General features: G+C 40.2%; 2 protein-coding genes across 5 annotated transcripts in view; one reads left to right on the top strand and one right to left on the bottom strand.

The window, feature by feature from the left end:
- Positions 1-19,035, bottom strand: part of tsnax (translin-associated factor X) — a 33,133-nt gene that overhangs the window by 1,803 nt on the left and 12,295 nt on the right. The window contains exons 1-5 of one of the 3 annotated variants that reach the window (XM_033612574.2): positions 8,426-8,697; positions 6,074-6,163; positions 5,857-5,971; positions 5,479-5,609; positions 950-1,071 (exon numbers count right to left, since the gene is read on the bottom strand). In XM_033612574.2, the coding sequence (XP_033468465.1) occupies positions 950-1,071; positions 5,479-5,609; positions 5,857-5,971; positions 6,074-6,163; positions 8,426-8,441 (474 nt within the window). In that variant the 5' untranslated portion in view covers positions 8,442-8,697. Of the gene's footprint in view, positions 1-949; positions 1,072-5,478; positions 5,610-5,856; positions 5,972-6,073; positions 6,164-8,425; positions 8,698-19,035 lie in introns of those variants that run through there. The other 2 variants (XM_033612575.2, XM_078160874.1) reach the window with 2 other exon arrangements.
- Positions 9,114-19,035, top strand: part of egln1a (egl-9 family hypoxia-inducible factor 1a) — a 33,748-nt gene continuing 23,826 nt past the window's right edge. For both annotated transcript variants that reach the window (XM_033613044.2, XM_033613043.2), the window contains exon 1: positions 9,114-11,800. In XM_033613044.2, the coding sequence (XP_033468935.1) occupies positions 11,102-11,800 (699 nt within the window). In that variant the 5' untranslated portion in view covers positions 9,114-11,101. The remainder of the gene's footprint in view (positions 11,801-19,035) is intronic.

Genomic DNA, 19,035 nt, shown 5'->3' with positions numbered 1-19,035 from the left:
GCACTTGCAGACTCGTGGACTTTGTGGGCGCGTTCCCGGGAAGTCCGGAGTGCTGAGTGCTGTCCAAAGCTACAGTTCAACACATCCACAAGGGACCTCAAGCAGACTTCCTGCAGACTTCGAGGAGTCCTCTTGGGGTGCAGACTTCAGAAAACCTTACTGATTTAATAACCCACTATTCATTGCAATACCGATATGATGTTAGGGTTTTTTTCAACTGCCGAAAAAAACAACGACTTATAAATGTGTAAAATAGTTATTGATAGGCCTAATAAAATGTTACTTGAATTGTGAGGGCCAGAAATATTCCACCACATCATGATACAGAAATATGTTTAAGTATAGGCTGTAGAGGGACTGAAAATGCATTTGATTATTGCAGCCCATCAAACTGCGCAGGGTGATACAACAAAAGAAGGCCAGTAATACCCAATTTACTGAGTTATAGTCCTGTCCTCATTTACAAACTTTCTATTTTTGAATGCGTGTAGCCTAAATATATAGAAATAAAAAAGGCTATAAATGGGATTTATCTTGTTATCTGCAGGGACTGATAAGTAGGCACTGTTCATCAACTCATATGACATGAATATGACAGCAGCGATAGTTGAATGTTTCCACAGCAATGAGTAAAACAGTCTGGAGGGCTGTCTATCAGCTGATGCAGTCTCTGCTCTCGCAGACCTTACGTGACGGCAGTAAATACGTAACACTACGTACAACTGAAGTCCACAAGGGCTCAGTCTGTAGGGCCCAGAGGGTGGACATTAGGATTTAGCCTAGCTCTGGGTGGTGAAAATGGCAGTGCCTGTATTCAGGATATGATTGCTTCCAGTCGATAGTCTGTGCTACAGCCACGACAGGGATTAACACTGAATTGTTTTTGGAACTGTTTATAAGATGACAAAACAAACATGCGTCTTAACCACAAAGCCTTCCTTGAATTTACCTTAGGATCTACCTTCTCCGTTCTCATGAACACCAGTCTGGCGTTGATCTCCTCCAAGCTGATAAGGCTGCGATGACGGATATAGTGCAGGAAAGAGACAGCCTCCACATACTCCTGGATCCCTAATGCATATAATTACATTGAAATACATCACCATAAAACATTAGGAAATAATTCCAAATATTTCACTGCTCCAGCTGTTGAATCTGTTTGGTGTATGGAGGATGCCTATTTTCTCCATGTATTTGTAAATGGATTCTCTAAAAATACAACTATTACTAAAAAGGAGGTCAACTAAGTATCAAATGAGCATAGCACGTAGAGTGTGTATAAACACGACATGATATCTGCACAGCATAGATCAAAGACGTAGATAATGATTCAAATAAAACCTGTTTCCTGTCGCTGTCTTTTGATTTGAACAACAGTGGCCATTTTTTGTAGCGGGCTGAGATGACCCCTCATTTGTTTTCTGGCCCTGTGCAAACAACAATCAAATAATCACAGGACGGAAGACTTTGTGTCTGAAGTTTACTTTTGGAGCGGCAATTGAACTTCAAAGGGCCTCCTTTCTCAGCGTAGCTAACCGCAGTGTGCTACATAGAGGCGAGGAGGAGGAGAGTGTGGTTCATCTCCATTTCATTTACCTTGACCTGACTTTAATGGTTGACTCATTGTAAATCATTAAAGGCCCCACAAAAATACCCTCCCCACCAGCTTCTTCCTCATGCAATGGAGTCCTGCATAAACAGATTTTCTGCCAAACATGGAACAGTGCAGTTGTTTCAGATGAGAGATTTACATGACGTGTGTTTACATTCCTACAAATTGTTTTGTGTTTTGCGTCCGCAGCATCACTGTGCTATCTTTAGCTTATGGAAAGAAGTGTGTTCATCAGGCAAACAGCACTGCACCTAAAGGTCTGTATTTGTCCCAGTAACTGCACCCTTGGTAAGTACAGTGAAGTATGTTATATTTGGTTCTACGTTCAACCAGTAAAGAAGCTTAAAATTGGAAAATGTTTACTTCATACTGTTACATTCAATGTTTCATATAATAATTAAAGCTAATATGCAGCACTAAAGAATTGATTGGTTATTTAAGTCATTAAAAGTGCACAGTATAGAGTGCATAGTATATATAAATTAAGATGATGTGTCTGCAATTTACTATTAAAGGAATACTTCAACCCACAGATGACCATTTGAGTGACTTTGGTGTTTTGTGAGGAAGTGGTAGACAAGCAGCTCCCATGTTCAGTGAGGTACTGTTTTGTCAATGGGGTCTGGCTTTGAAAAGAGCACAGAGAAGTTGCACTTTTTGTTCAACTGCCCATCAGAAAACACTTTGTTTTTACATACTGAGCATACAACTGGATAAATGAGACTTGGATTATACTGTACGAGTTATGTGAGAGTTTGTAAATGGATGTTTTGATATAGTTTTGCTGTTGTTAGACGTGGACCCCTATGACTTCAAGAAGAATTTTCTCTGTTTTTTGGATTCTTCTTTCACTGTAGAAGCATGCAAGAAAAACAATTTTTCTTCACACATTCATCGTTACACGGGGTGAGTAATTAATAAGGTGTAAGTATTCCTTTAAAGTAAAATGACTGCACCTGTTAGAGAGAGAACATACTTCTGGGGACCAGATAGGATGTTGCATCATTAGATGACAGTTTTTGACTTCGAAAGATGTTTTTTTTTCATAACTTTTTGCTAAATTTTTGCTCACTTAGTCATGTACATTTACTGTTACAGAAAAATACATAATTAATGCTCACATTGTCTGGAGCTTTAAATGCTTTGACTGTTTATTCGAGGGCCCATAGCCTTTTCTCATATAATGAGTGCTAGTAGTCATTTTCGACAAATTGTTCATAATGTTTATCAACAAAAAAAACCCCACCACAAACATCGAAACCTTGCCAGTGGCCCAACAGCTGTGACACTGAGCTTACAGTGAACACAACTCAAACTGAGGCGGACAGGATATGACATGAAAAGGTTACACAGGCTTTGAGGCAGGCAGGCGGAGTTCAGTTCCTGAGTTTACTGCCAGGAGCGGTTTGTGTTATTTAGTCTGAAGCAGCAGTTACCTTTGGTCACTGAGACCAAGACAAAAACAAAACAAATGACTGTAGATGTTTTAACAGTGACTCAAGGAAAACTAACTGAAAATTGGATGGATTCTACTGGCACAGTGGTCGGAAAAGTTGAAGGCTGTGTGTGCATAGCATGACCAGATCAGTAGTTTTAATAGATCAAAATTAAACAAATACGTATGAATGGCCACAGATGATTTACAGATTAACTGAGCTGAATGTTCGACCACAGAGTTGCTCACTGAGTTGCAGGTGAACCCTGGGAAAAACCACACCAGTACACTTGTGTTTGCACTTGTGTCTCATTGCTGCTAGATGGGTCTAGGCTAAAGAGCTTATCAAAGAGCCGCGCTGCCTTGTTATCAGAGGCAGTTATGTTCAGATTTAGCCCACAATATCTTTAATGGTCCTTATGTAAAAAAAGCAGACCCATTACACATGCCTGGAGACTTCTCGTCCAGCCAAGATTAGCTGAAGAGCTCGTGCAGCGAGCCCAGCCTCAATCTAATAAAGAAGATAAAAATGGGGAAAAAATGAAGCGTCTAATTGGTGGGAACTGCCAGTGGTCACGTCGCGGAAGATGCAACAGTGATTCCTGAGTGACCACAATCTAAAAATGACTTCCCCAGCTGCTAGATAACAGCTCACCCTCACTCCCAGTAATGTTTTTCTCCAAACACTGCAGACACTTTGGCTACGCTAACAAAAACTGATATTGATACTAGTGGGAAAACAAGTTTATCAGAAGGGTGTGTCTATCATATCCAGGCCTGCATCAAGGTCACACTCTCACACTATCAGTGTGATAGTATCACAATAAATCTAAAGCACAAACAGGGTGATTGAGGTGATAGCGTCACAGCAGAGAGCATTTCTCGTGGAAGCTCCTAATTAAGTTTTTGGCTCGTGTTCCTCACTGGAGCTTATTTCTCAATTCGAGAGTATATTATTACTGTACACTAAAAGAAATTAATGCCAGACTTTATATATTGGGTGACACACTAATTACTACAGACTGTCAAGTCACATTAAAGTTTATTATAGCCTGATATAACAAAGTCTCAAAGGGCTGTATGTAAAATAAGACAATAATAAATAATATTAATATCCATATCTGGATACAGGTGAAAACATGCTAAATGTGTTACATACGTATGTTTAACTTTGTGAACATAAAACTGAATATAAGATGGATAACTTTGGATAGGAAGATGATTCCAGAGAAGTGGGGCTTGGTAAAAGAAAGCTGCTTTGATATTTATTATTGGATTAGTCGGGGGATCAGCAGTTTGAGATCGTCAAGTCCTGATAGGTATGTGAAGAGTGAATAGAAGTGACAAGTGGGGTGGTGCAAGTCTGTGTAATATTTTATAAGTGAAAAGTAGAATCTTGAAGTCAGACCTAGTATGTACAGCCAGTGTAATGAAATAAGAACAGGGGCGATATGATCACATAGTCTTTTTAATATCCTAGCAGCAGTGTTTTGTACAAGTTGTTGCGATGAGACAATGAATGAACCAGTGTTTCAGCATTAGCCCCGGAAAGAATGTGTTGGATATTGGCTATATTTTGTAAATGGACATATGCAATCTTTGTACTATCATTGATGGCTCGTCAAAAGAGAGATCTGGATCAAGCAGGACATCAGTATTTGTAATACTAGGGCTTTGTGAGATTGTGGAGCCAGCTAATTTCAGAGAGAGAGAGAGATCATTGAATTTTTTTTTTTCTGCTTCGAAGCAAAAACCAGCTTTTAAGTTTTCTCAGCTTTTAAAGGAGGAAGTTCGATGACATCCATTGTTTGATTTCTAACTGGCATTCTTCCATATAATGACAGGTGTCCGGCTTAATGGAGATGCAAAGCTGAGTATCATCTGCATAGGAACAGAAACCTAGTATGTAATGTTTGATTAATGTACCAAGGGGCAACATGTGAATAGAAAAAAGAATAGGACCAAGCACAGAGCCTTGTGGCACACCATAGCTGACTTTGGCACGGTCTGATGAACAGCTGTTGTGTAAAATCTGCCCGTTACATATTACTCAAACCAGGGGAGCACAGTGTCAGTGAGACCAAAACAACTTCCTAGAAGCTCTTATAGAATGTGGTGAATCAATCATGTCCAGTGTTGCACGGAGGTCTAGCAGCACGCGTATTGAAACTTTACTCAGAGTCTGACTCTGGCTCGAACTTCAAATTTGACCCAGACTAGTATAATGATGGGCATTTGGAAAACACAAGTGGGCCAGTCCTTTAAAGAATTGATTACTCATCTGTTAAAAAAGATCTCACACTTTGGTGCATTTTCAAAAAATACTACAACAATAAATAATTAATAATAATAAAATAGTAACACAACCAAATACAGTTTATCCAAGGTCTTGTCTGCCTTCTTAAACAATAAAAGGTTCATGTGGACTCACCTGGCGTGAAAGCTCTGTGAAACTGAAAGATGTCCTCTCCTCTGAGCTCTTCAGCAATTTGACCAATTTTCTGCCTGACTGCGTCCAGTTTCATGTCTGCTTCATTCAGAATATCCTCTGCATTGGGTACACTTCCCGTCCAGAGAAAACACACAAAGTAAAAGTTAGAACATCTCTCAAACAGAAGTTACTAACTGGAAACAGCTTCCTTAAAAACACAGTTCTGTTCCCAGAAAAACAGAACTAAACCTAAATCCACTGTAATAACATGTGGCTCATCAAATGAGTTGCATTCTCCCATTTAATCTGAATACAGTGAGAAAATGTTTTCCACACTAAACTGTACCAGTTAACATGTCTTCTTACAACAGTACATACCTGGTCACTCGATGTAAAAGAAAAATGGTCCTCTTGCTTTCGATGGTGACATCTCGACTGATCTTAACAAGACGCTCATATTTGTCGTGTTTTGTGTCAAGCTCCTGTTGGAAAACTTAAAAGATAGAAAAAAAGGTAAGTTTGATATCTTAGCACAAATGAAACACAGTAAACACGTGTGTGGAAAATGCAATCAAAATGCTGAGGATGCAGTTACCTTTGAAAGCAGCAATGACAGGTGAGGATGGGTTGGCACTAACATCATGATCCTGCGCTGCATCAGCATTTTTCCGGGGACATCCTTCACCTGACATGAAGCAGAAAGAGTCAGGTGATACTGCAGTTTGTCTTCAGTAATAAACGCCTCCAACTGCTGTCATTTTATCTAAACTGGCCTTGTTATTTTACAGAGGCATGCTACTGATTTTCAAATGAAGATCAGTTTAGTTGTTTACCCTGATGTCAACAGAGTTATTATGACTTGGGCTGAGGACTTAAATATTCAACGGGAAGTCTGTGTAACAACGTATAGATATGGAGCTGGAAACACATGGGCATGTACTCGGCACGGGCGACTGGTAAATGACACTAAAGAGTTACGTTGTGGGAACTGAAGGATCTAATATTTTTCTTGGGCTTGACCTGTTTATGGAACTAAAATTCAGGATACTTTGACCTCTGCTGGATTAAGTTTGACGATTCTGTTTTTAATCTGTCACTGACTCAAAAATTCACTGGAGAGCCTCTTTAAGGTGTGAACTAGAACTGAAACAATTAGCTGATCAACAAAAAAAATTCTCTGCAACAATTTTGGTAATGGATCAGTTGTTCTGGGCAGTTTTAAATAAAAAATGGCTGGTTCCACCTTCTTACATCTGTTGATTTTTTTATACCCCTTCTCCATTAAATTAGCTTTGGTTCATGAATGAATTTTGTTCAGGATCTGTGGAGCCTTGGTGCTATTTAGCGACCAGCTTTGCACGGTACTGTTATCAAGGAGGTGTCATCAACAAAGGGGGTTGTACAATGCACAATCCAAGTTAACAGTCGTAAAAAAAAAACAACTGCAGATTACACTGACTACGTGCAAACTTTTGTTCTGTTTTTATGGATATTTGTTTGCACAGACCAACAATGAGACCAACTAAATGAGACCACTGCGTGCTCTTTTTTCGGACAATTTCACACTTGACTTCTTCACTGTTGTCTTCTCCATCCTCTCTTTCCAACCTGTAGAATGTGACACGACCACTGATGTCGTTTTTTGGTCCCAGCTGAAAAACGACTTTTCGGGTATGTGTTCTTGTTTCCCCACCAGAGTTAGGGCTAAGGGTTTGGTTCAGGTTTAGTTAAAGTTCAAATTCATTGACATATACATTAAAAAATACAGTGTACATTAAATGCAATGAAATGTACTATGCCCTGTCTCTCTCTCAGCCTGATAGCAGCATATAATAAAAACAACAGCAGCATATAATAGAACATGAATGAGCTACAGCATCTACAGTCCTTAAGTGCTACCATTCAATGGTCTGACCGCCTGGAGGTAAAAGCTATGTCCAAATGGAAGGTCTAAGCGCGGATGCTCTGCAGACGTTTCCCAGAGGGAAGATAAGAGAAACGGCTGTGTGTGGGATGACGGGTGTCCTTTATAATACAAAGTGCTTTCTTCCTGCAGCAAGTTGTGTAAATGTCCTGTTTCTGTGGTAATGGTGATCCTATGATTTTTGACATTATTATCCTCATCAGGTGTTCATGATCCTGTGCTGTGATGTTGTTTTTGTGGACACCTCAGAAAGTAAAGTCTCTGTTGTGCATTTTTGATAACGTAACTGATGTTCAGAGACCAGAAAGAGAAGGGTAGGATAGGGGGAATATCGACAGGAAAGCAGTCTTCGACGCAACACCTGAACGAAACCAGTTCCATGTTGGTGGAAAAAGGGTATTAGTTTTCTATAAAATTTAAGTGACTATCCTTGGGTCATGGTCTGCTTGTCAGACATATCAAGCTACTTGAAGACATAACTTTGGGTTTCAGGTGGTAACAGGTGTTACGCCAAAAGTCTGTCACCCATCAAGTTCTGTGACCCAAACAGGAATTTCAGTTGTATTGCCAGCCGTTAGCTAAACATTAATATCCAGGTATTACAGACAAATCGTGACACCTCACCTGACAATCTTTGGTCAACACTTTTTTTATATAATTTATCCTCTAGTGTCACAGAGGACACAAATCACAACTATCAAAATCTATGACCCTATCTAAATAAAATGACAGCACCATTTGTGCTGAAATACATGCAGCTAAGTAGGAAAAAAACACCAGCCCCTTGTGTTGCTGCTGCCATTGCTAGGACCACCACCTTTATGAACAAATGTATAAACTACACAGTGATCTTGGCAAACATTACTGTAATAACAGCATGCTGCATGTTAGTGTTAGCTACCTAACGTTAGTTTATACACGTCACACAGCTGGGTTATTAGCCCATGCTGCTAACAACAACCAACAACTAAACTAGCTTAAAAACGTTGTTATTCTTAGTTAAGTCTCAAACGCTGGACTTACCTTCTCGCCTATGCATACCTCCACTGTTACAATGTCTTCTTTTATTAAATGTAACTATCCTAAGCTCAATTAATGTTGCATTTAAACTGTTTTAGCTACTGAGGTCCGTGCTGCCGACCAACTGTACCGAGGCACTAACAGTTACATCTGTCAGGGCTAATTAAGGACAAAAAGACAAAAATACTCCGCTCACATATGAAGGTTTCCATCTCTGAACAATGACACACACGCTGAATAAAGTCTAATTATCCTACAATGCAAAAATAAATCGTGTTTACTTGTTTTTAATAACAGGCATTCGTGTGGTCGTCACTATTCGCGGGGCTTTCGCACTATTTACAAGCGTCACAGGAAATGCGAAGTGCATCATGGGAGATGTAGTAACATGGCAGAATGTGGCATTTGTATTTATTACAGCATTTTTTCCACCTTAGTAAAACCATATTTGCTGGTTTTTATTTTACAATTACTAAAAAAAGTTGCAGATAGTTTAAACTACAGGGCGCCTACAATTTATTTCTTGTTTATTATAAAAAAGGAGCTTGCCCCGGAATATAGATAATTACATTTTTGTACTTTTATTTTATTTATTTTTTTTGTAATTACACATTCAGTATCATGCCATGCTGGTTGATGCAGATACTACATCTACTAGGTTTAAGCATGTTCCAGTGTAAAATGTATTCAATAGGGAGTGATACAGGCCCGCCCTTGCAGCCAAAATACTTTCTGTTAAGTTAAAAAAAAACCCAGATTGAGCATCCAGACATCTCCAGACTGCCATCCAGGGTTGACTTCTGTCATTTGTTGCAAGTGAAGTATGTTTTATCCAACCTTTCTTGATCAGATTACCCCGCTTCTCTCTTACAACCCCTCCTCCAGGGACTCCTGCAGACTGCGTACGTGCCACACAACTGGTGCCAAATTGCGCTTTGCCTCTGCACGGCACACCTACCTGTCATTCAAACACCCGTTTCCCGTAGTTGATGAGCAATAGGCCCCATCGGCGTTTGTATTTACATATGCAGCTGAACCTAAATTTGTGCTTTATACATATAAAAAAAGAATAAAATAAAATAAATTGCAACAATATGCATTCCGATAGTACATTTAAGTACATCTCAACTGCAACCATGAGCTTCATCACAGGCCACAAACTTATTGATCAGTGTATCATAAAACCGGCAACATCTTTCTGCAAAATATTCTTTTGTTGTGTGAAAGGAATTTCACACATGCAAGCCAGGAATGAGGGCAAACACACTGACGTTGACGTTGACTGATGATGCCTTCATGTGCTCCCTTCATGGTCTTACATTTGCGTTATCGACCTGCTGGGTTTCCCCAATGCCTCTGTAATTGAATAAACAACTGTTGTTGTGATGCGTTTTTGTATAAAACAAGCTGCAGGGAGCTATTTTGTGCCACAGCAGGAAGAAAATGTTTATCACATGTCATGTCACATGCTTCCTGCACGTATTTATGGATCACCGGATCACATGTAAATAAAAGTGCTTCCTTTACTTCGCCATCTCTGCGTATATTAAAGTTGAGCCTCTAGCTCCACACAGACCCTGGATAAGGTGGCAGAGACAGAAAGAAAGCATGTTTCGTAATGTGAAAGTTAAGTAAATAATTCATTTTAATTCTAATATCCTATATGCAGATGCGGGATGGTTCAGTAAGTTAGATCCTTTACTTATGTTAAAAAAAAAAGCAATACCAAATTGTAAATGCACTTCATTAAAAGTGAAAGTGCTGCCTTCAAAAGTTCACTTAAGTGCACACGTATTATCGGCCAAATGTTCTTTAGTATCAAAAATAAAAGTAGTTATTGTGCATATTCCATTCCCAGCTGCTGAATGGTTTTATATATTATGAATAGTGTTTAATATTATTGGACATTGTTATGCAAGTAGCATTTTAGTAAAACAGCTTGTAGGTGGAGATGATTCATTAATTTTGTACTGCTAAGTAGTTTTGTCAGTAGCAGTGAATAGTATTTTATAAAATTATAAAGCAGTATGAAACTGAAATAGCCTACTCAAGTAAAAGTACTAATACCCCAAAATCGTACCCAACCATTGTACTTGAGAATGATTAAAGAGATCACTGGGGCTGCACGACTGGAGATCTAGTCAAGATGGCAAGTATTACTTTTTATCGATTGACCAGAGGCGGACTTCATCATCCATGGCCAAGGACATGCTCCATATTCCCTTTGACAGGACATAGATTAACTACTTCCACGTGTCTCCAGTTTCGAGCCATTTTACGCAGCATGCTTTTTCCGACAGCGCGCGAAGGCAGCGCCTGGGGGGGCGGTGCTTGTCTGCGGACGTCAGAGCAGGCTGGACCGCAGACAGGCTGAGCACACACACACAGCGGCGCCATGCAGTACCCTCGGACAGTCAGCTAGGCAGCTGAAATCCCTCCTGAAGAGCTCGACCGAGCCCGAAATGCTCGGTCTAGGGCGCACGTACCTGTGTTGTTTCACTGATACACAATGTGAAGAGGGGATAAGTGTGATAAAATGGCGCGGTTTTGAGTATTACTTTTCCGTCTCGCTCGGTGTAGCGTGGCAGAGGCAGTGGATCCTTTCCAAAGTTGTCGGTTAGCAGGGCGCGTGTAAAGGATCGGAATTAAAGGCGTAGTACACCCGTTGTCGCCGTAAACATGGAGAAGCAGCAGCAGAGCGACTTGGACCGAGACCGACAGTACTGCGAACTTTGTGGGAAAATGGAGAACCTCCTCAAGTGTGGTAGGTGCCGGAGCTCCTTCTACTGCAGCAAGGAGCACCAGAAACAGCACTGGAAGAAACACAAGCTCATTTGTAAGGAGACGGACAGGGCGCAGCTTCCTAAGCAGAAGCCCGAGCAGCCGGGGGACGACACGACAGCGGAGAAAGACCGGGAAAAGATAAACCCCGAGCTGGCGGACAGTGCGTCGTTACCACACACCACAAACATAGAAGCACCTGGGGACTGTGAGAGCACCGGGGAGGACGGGTCCAACAACCCCGCCACACCTAACGGACAAACTAGCTCATCCCCTCAGAAACTTGCCATGGAGTACATAGTGCCGTGTATGAACAAGCACGGCATCTGTGTGGTGGACAACTTTTTAGGAGCAGAAATCGGGCTGGGCATTCTGGAAAATGTCAAAGCCCTACACAAAACTGGCAAGTTCACAGACGGACAGCTGGTGAGTCAAAAAGGCGACTCCACTAAAGACATCCGAGGGGACAAAATCACATGGATAGAGGGGAGAGAGCCCGGCTGCGAGAAGATTCGCTTCCTAATGACACGCATGGACGACCTGATCAGACATTGTAACGGCAAACTGGGAAACTACACGATAAATGGAAGGACAAAAGTAAGTATTGACGCAGATGGAAACACACAGCCAACTCTCTGAATGCAAGGTACCCTCCTCATGCTTGTGGTTTGCAGTGTGTGTCCCTCAGGAGCCAGAGCCCTGCTGCTCTGCTGAATTACACCTGTCATGCAAAACCAGCTGTTCTCTGGCTCCAGAGGAGTGAATGCAAAGTAAGTTGTGCAGGTATCTGACAGTGACAGATAGGACTGGAGTCAAACTCTGGAGCTTCCTGCCATCCTGCCATCAAGGCACCATTACTTTCAAGATCTCTGTTTGTTAATTAGACCTGACTTTAACTGTAAGAGGCTGCTGAGTCCTTTAAAACTTCAGGTTAAAGCGAGGCTAATGCCCTGAGTCAGAAAGGTGGATTATTCCCTCAGCACAAAGCGTCTCTTTCATTGATACACCATGGCTGCTGAAATTGTCAAGATTCTTCTGTCATGGTAAAGTTGCACCACAAACACATCACACATGGCTGTGACATGAGAAGAGACGATAATGGTGAAGCCAGTTGTACAAAGCACACCCACCCCAGTTCATTTATTCAAACACATAACTCAATTAATAATCTATAATTCTGGTGGATTGTCTGCAGCAGCCTCACAGTTTCAGTCCAATGAAAGCAGGTCATAAAACAAAGAGGAGTTCCTTAATAAGCAGAGTCATTGTTTTATAAGTTCTCTAAATCAATATTTGCACATATTCAGCAGTGATTTCTCCACATGTCAGAAAATGGTATTAATGAATGCATATTCAGGATGTATTACTATTGTAACACGCACGCTGTGTCAAATTTCATTTTCAGCTGAAAGTAATACAGTCTGATAAAACAGTAAATCCCTCAATGTTCAGATTTTGTTGAAACTTTTGTAAAGAGGTGTTGATTCAACTCATTTTAGAGGCTTTTGTTTGAGCGGTGTTTTTAATATTTAGTCTACCCTGATGATAAATGATGGTGTGGGCAAAATATTTGAAACACTTCTTGGTAGAAAGCAATGTAGTTATCCAGCAACACAAAGTGCAGCCTCCAAAATTACCCGTAAGTTGAATCAGAACCTCTCTAAAAACATTTTTTTAATGAAATCTGAACATTAAAACATTATATGATTTATTGCAGGGCTGTTGGGCTGCAACAGCAGATTATTTGTATTATTATCAGTTAATTGTCGGTCCTTTTAAATGTCAGATAATTGTGAAGAAAAAGCCCATCACAGTTCCCAAAACCTGTAGTTGACATCTTTTTGTCCCAACAATAGCACATAAAATCAAAAAATGTTTCTTCAGTCAAATAAAATACAAAAAAACTTCTGATAAACAGGAACATCTTAAGCATTATTTTCTGTAAAAAAAAAACTATTTGAATTATTTTTTTTAATTATCAAAGCACCTGCCGATTAATTATGTCGACTGACTAATTGATAAATTTGAGTAAATACTTGCAGTATGCAGAAGCATGAGACCGTCTAACAGCGCACATGTTCACAGCATCATGCAGCTCTAATAGACACGTGCTGCTGCTAAATGCACACACAGAAACAAGAGACACATCCTGTTCACACACATCAAAACCGTGCTTATAACATGACACATACGTGCTTTCATTCTTATTATCGTAAAATAACAGGATGTGTGTGAGGGAGCTGTAGCCGTTCAGGGTGATCATGACCGTGAAATCTAACAGTGCTGCTGAATCATCTTCAGGGACACTGCTCTGTAGCAGACTGCAACCCCTGACCTCGCTGCAGAGAGGTGGCACACAAAGTGTTTTGCTGCCATGATAAATTCAGTTCAGACACACAGCTGCTTAGTGTTCCTATGTTGAAAGGACGACCTACATGTCTCAAGGTTGGCAGTGCGGGGGAGAGGAAACTGTGGGCAGCTTCTGTTTTGCTGAGGCGTGTTTTCTAAGAAGATGTCTGAAGGGTCTGGTTATCAGGCCTGTTCCTCCTGAGGTGATGAGCAGCAAGTGCACCTTTAGAAGTTGCCCTAACACCTTGATGGTCATTTCTCACTGATACCCTTTTCTAACAGCGATGTGCTGTTTTCAGAAAGCAGCCTGCGTCAACCAAAAGCAGCGTCATCCCTCCCTCACTCGGCTGTTGGGTTGCGTGCGACCTGCGACTCTGCTTTTAAACAGATCTGGTCACAATGACCGTAGAGTCTGAAACTGAGGCAGGAGGAGATGAGCTGCTATCAGCTTCCGCCCCTTCCTCACACTCTGAGGTAGATGCTCACTTTGTCAGTGTTTTATTCATTTTGTCACATGAATGTTTCATTCGGTCAAAGATATTAAAAATATAAAACTTAACAGACAAGCGCAAGGGCTGGGAATCACCAGAGGCCCCACGATACGTCATTGTCACAATACTTAAATCACAATACAAAATCATTGTGATTGAAACTTTTTGCTTTATGCCGAGTATTGCGATAACATATATTGCCGTTTATACATATTTTTTCACTGCAAATTGGGTCCCCGGAGGAAAACTTTGTCAACATCTGTTTTATCGAAAAATGTTTTCAGTCTTTTCATCTCGCTTCAATCATTTTCCTTGCAGCAAAATGTTTCTTGTGAACTAAAAAAGCAGTTCATTTTTATTATCTCAGTAGGCTTGGCTTCCATGTAGCAATAGAAAGTTGCCCCAAAAAATATTGCGATACTATGCTGAATTGATTTTTTTTTTCCCCCTGCCCCTAATGAGTGCTGCAGATTAGTTGTCAACTCTGAAATTAATCACCAACTAATTTGATAATTGATTTGAGTATGAGTTTGAGTATTTTTTTAAGGCACAAAAATCACAATTCTTTGATTGATTTCTTGTTTCTTTTCTCCTCTGTGACAGCCAACTAAATATCTTTGGGCTGCAAACAAAACAAGGCATTTGAGGACATCTCGGGCTTTGGGAAATTGAGATTTACTTTCTTTTACACCATTCTCTGACATTTTATAGACCGAACAACTAATTGACTAATTAAGAAAATAATCAACAGACTAATTGACACTTAAAGCAGTCATTAGTTGCAACCCTAGTTATAGACACCCTGGGGTATTTGAAGATTGCCGTGGTTTTGTCCTTTGCACATGGTTAGTATAGAAGGTCAGGGGAAAGAGATTTCAAAGTCAGACCGTAAAAGGATTAGGATTAGCACATAGAAAACTATACTCCTGAACACTAAACTAACCTCACTCACAGGGTAGTCACTGTTTATATTTGTCACTCTTCCTTATCATGTTCTGTTATCACAGCGCTTGACATTTACAGGATCTAGCAGTGAAAGAACAGGCACTGGATTGATGCCTATGGCCTTTGCTCGCTTCAGGTACTTGGTTTTCTGTGCTGGCATAGAGCTCTGATCTCCGTCCGCTGTTATTTTTAGGCAGCCCCTGCTGTCTAGTTGCGTTTTTTCCCCTGGCTGCTTCTCGGTAGACATTAAACGTTCAGAAATGTTCAGAAAGCACATTATTTCGGCGAGCGGTCAGGCTTCGCGGTAGATCCACGCAGCTGGCCACTGAGTCAAACTCTACTCAGAACTTGACTTCCTCACCTACTGCCCTAGTTGCCTTGGCAAACACACGCCTGGACTGTGACCAGGGAAAATCAGCATGACTTGCACAAATGGAGGGCCGCCACTATCAATGGCTCAAAGGGATACAACACAATGTAAGCACAGTTCGCGTTGAGAAAGATAGAGGAAAAAGATTTTGCCCAAATAGTTGTTTAATGCCATTGTTTCCATTTCCCCTTTTCACTTGATAACATTGTGGGAAGTCGCAGGCAGCAGGACATGTTTGTTTCTCTGCAGCTCCAGCATGTTGAATGCTTGCTGAAGCCATTATAGGATTATCAGGGAACATATAAAGAAGTGTGTAGCAGCAACATGATTGTCCTGTCACTGACTCAATGTCTGTATATCCAGCATATTGTAATAGTAGCTCACTAAGCCAAGGCTGCATTATAAACATCTTACTATAAGTGTTCTGCGCGTACTTATGCAGTCATGTTGTCATTCATGAAACATGATAACTCTTACTAACATGCCATGTAGCTCACTTCAAATACTTGATTAGATATACTATTGCCCTTCAGGGACTGGACTGCTAACTATATAATGCAGTCATATACAATAGCGATATGTGTGTCTTATTTTGTACACACGATGCACAGGAAATTAACAGTATACCCAGTCTATTAAGACAAAATTACAGACTTAGATGACAGTTGCAGGATTGTCTCAAGCACAACTGAAACACAAAGGAACAGTCATGGAAAGATGCCTCTATAATTAACATAACAATACACATGTATTTTGTGCATGTTGCCCAATTCCTTCATAAGTTAAAAAAAGACAGTCAGTAATTATAGAAAACAGTCTCGGGAGATTCTCGTTTCTGATTCAGCCCCCCAAAAAAACACAGCTAGAGTCAAAATGATTAGTTGAAAAAGTAATTATTAAATGAACAGATACCGAATCTGCAACTATACTGACAGTCAAATAAATTACTTTCAAAAGAAAGATGCCAAACAGTTCCTTGTTCTCGTGGCACAGCTGTCAGGATTTCCTGTTTTTCTTTGTCTCGTGTGATAGTAAATTTAGTTGGCTGTTAGTCGGATGAAACAAAAAAATTAAAGACGTTGCCTTCAGCTTTTAGAATTTGTTTGTTTGTAGCATTGTCTGACCTTGTTGACCAACTCATTAATTTGTTTAATATAGAAAATTGTCAACAGATTCATCAATAATGAAAATAATTGTTGCCTCAGCCCTTGTTGCCACAGAGAGATGGATGATGGATAAAACCTATGCAATTTTATATTATATACCTATGCAATATTTATATAATTTTATATATAAAGAACGTGAAGTTTCCTTCACGCCGGGTCACATTTTTTTGGATGGAGCACCATCTTGTGAAGACCGTGCTGATTTGCCTTTGCCTGCAACGGTGGTATTGTACAAACTAATCACCATAAACAACATAGATCCATATGATTTGCCAGCCAGGGCCGGATTCTAGACCTTGATGCACCATTTTCAGTCGCATATCCAGATATTGAAAATGATCTCATTGTTGGACTGAGTGCACACACTTTGGTAATAAAGATGCACTGTGTGTACCTCACAAGATGGAGCCCCTGTCCCACACTGCATGATGCACCTTCACATTTTCTATAGTAAGATGAATTCAGAAAAAAGAAATGTTTCAGAAATGCCGTTGAAACACTGTTTCTGAGATAAAATCCCAGCGAGTACTGTCTTTGGTTAATGCAGTGAATTAAATACCTGACATATCAGTGCATTTTGTCACATTTTATGAAAAATACTGTAAATCTTTTATTGCTGTAAAACGGCCCAGTACTGCAAAATCCTTTTAGTCTCACAGTATGTAAGTATATTGTCATGTCATTCAGCTCAAGCTCACAGCTAGCTGAGCCTCTCACTTCCAGTAAAAACTGCTGACAGATGCTAAGAAGCAGTTCAAAACAGGATAAATCTGCTGCGTCGAGTTTTATTATGAGCAACTTGAGAAGTGAGTTTTTATATTGCTGCATGTTGAGTTATTTGTTGCGTCATTTGTAATGTCACAGAGTGACTGTGGACATGTGTGCTTTCATAAGGAAGTTGACCGTTGACCTAAATCTTAAAGCTCTATAGAGTAAGTAAGCTAGAGGAAGTCATGTGGTGGTGGTCCTCTGAGTGTCGGAGCAGGCTGTGCGTTGTGCTATAGGCTGTGCGAGCCCCTCCTTCCTTCCGCCCACAGTACCTGCATGCCACCTTTTTCCTGCTTATTGGTTTACCATCACACAGTGAAAAATAAATGTAGTAGTTTGGGAGTTAGACAGAGCACGGTATCACCCATCATCCAAGTATGAGCCATCATGCTGCCCTTTTTTAAAGCCCTTTGGTTTCTAATGAGGCTCATTATACCTTTGTTATCACAGTGGAAATAGCTTATATGGTTGAAAAGGCTTCTGACAGAATTATTCCTATACAGATGCTGTTTAAATGATTTGCTTTTAGTAATCAAATAGTCCACTAACAGTATTCATTTTAGGTCTTTGGGCCTACAGGACAACATATAGACAAACAATTTAGAACTGCAGTAATTCTGTTTTTTATTTCACTCCCATGATACTTTGCTTCGCAGTAACTCGACCACTTCCAGCTGGCTCTCTGAGGCTGGTGCTGGGTGCACATTGAAATCATGACGGAAAACAGAAAGTAATTTTCTCTTAATGAAAACATACACTTCTTGAATCTTATGGCTGCTAATGATGGAGACAGAAAATGAATGTGCATGTGGAAAGCACCTGCAGTTGAAGCCGCACTTGTGAAGTGGATTGATAATGCCAGGTAACATGATGCTCTCATAATGAGCTGTAGCGAGTGACTGTATTTTGAAACAGCCGGAAAAATTCAGTAAATAGTGAAGCTGTCCATTTCAGTACTATATAGACAGTGTCAGACTTCAAGCCTGTTAATCAAACTACGTTGTTAATGCAGTAGAAAGACGCAGATACTTTTGAAATTGATGCAACAGAACCTGAGAAAAAAAAGATGCTTTGGCTTAAGAGGAAGGAAACCTACAACTACCAGAATGCACTGCACTGCACCAGACCAATAAATGCTCCCACTGGTCTGTGACACAATGTGAACATGTCAGTTTGAAACAGTGGCAACCCGCTGGCAAGAGATGATTTCTTATTACAGTTAAACAGTCAGTTAAAACATGTTTCTGAAAACATTTAAGGTGAGAAAAAGGCAACTCCATAACAGAATCTTGGTTTATGTTTGATCAGCGCGGCTTAGTTTTACTGTTAGATCTCAGTTTTTTCAGCCTCTGTTTTCTCTGTGCAGGAAGTAGTATAGAACTTCCTGTTCACAAACTTTCACTGCTACAGCTACACATGGCACTAAAATATGTTTCTAAAACCATTGCAGGTGAGAAACTAGAAAAGCACTCAGAGAGTGCAGACCTCCGCCAAGTAAGTGATATTCCCTCCCCCTCTACATCAGATTTTGCAGCCTGTATCACAGTTAGGTTATATGCATCACTATCATTATTAGGTTATATATGCCTTCACCATGGAGACACTGTGGTGTATTTATTTCGTTTTTATTTTGTACCAACACAGAATATAATGTTTTTTGTATTTTTCACTTTCTTTTTTTCCCCATCACTTTAGAATTACAACAATATTTAGCAAGTAGAACGAGACATGCTTTCTGGCCAC

Source organism: Epinephelus lanceolatus, chromosome 17 (genome assembly GCF_041903045.1).
Source record: "Epinephelus lanceolatus isolate andai-2023 chromosome 17, ASM4190304v1, whole genome shotgun sequence".
In the NCBI taxonomy this organism is placed as follows: Eukaryota; Metazoa; Chordata; class Actinopteri; order Perciformes; family Serranidae; genus Epinephelus; species Epinephelus lanceolatus.
Note: the sequence above shows the minus strand (reverse complement) of the source record. Positions and strands in the feature narration are given on the sequence as shown.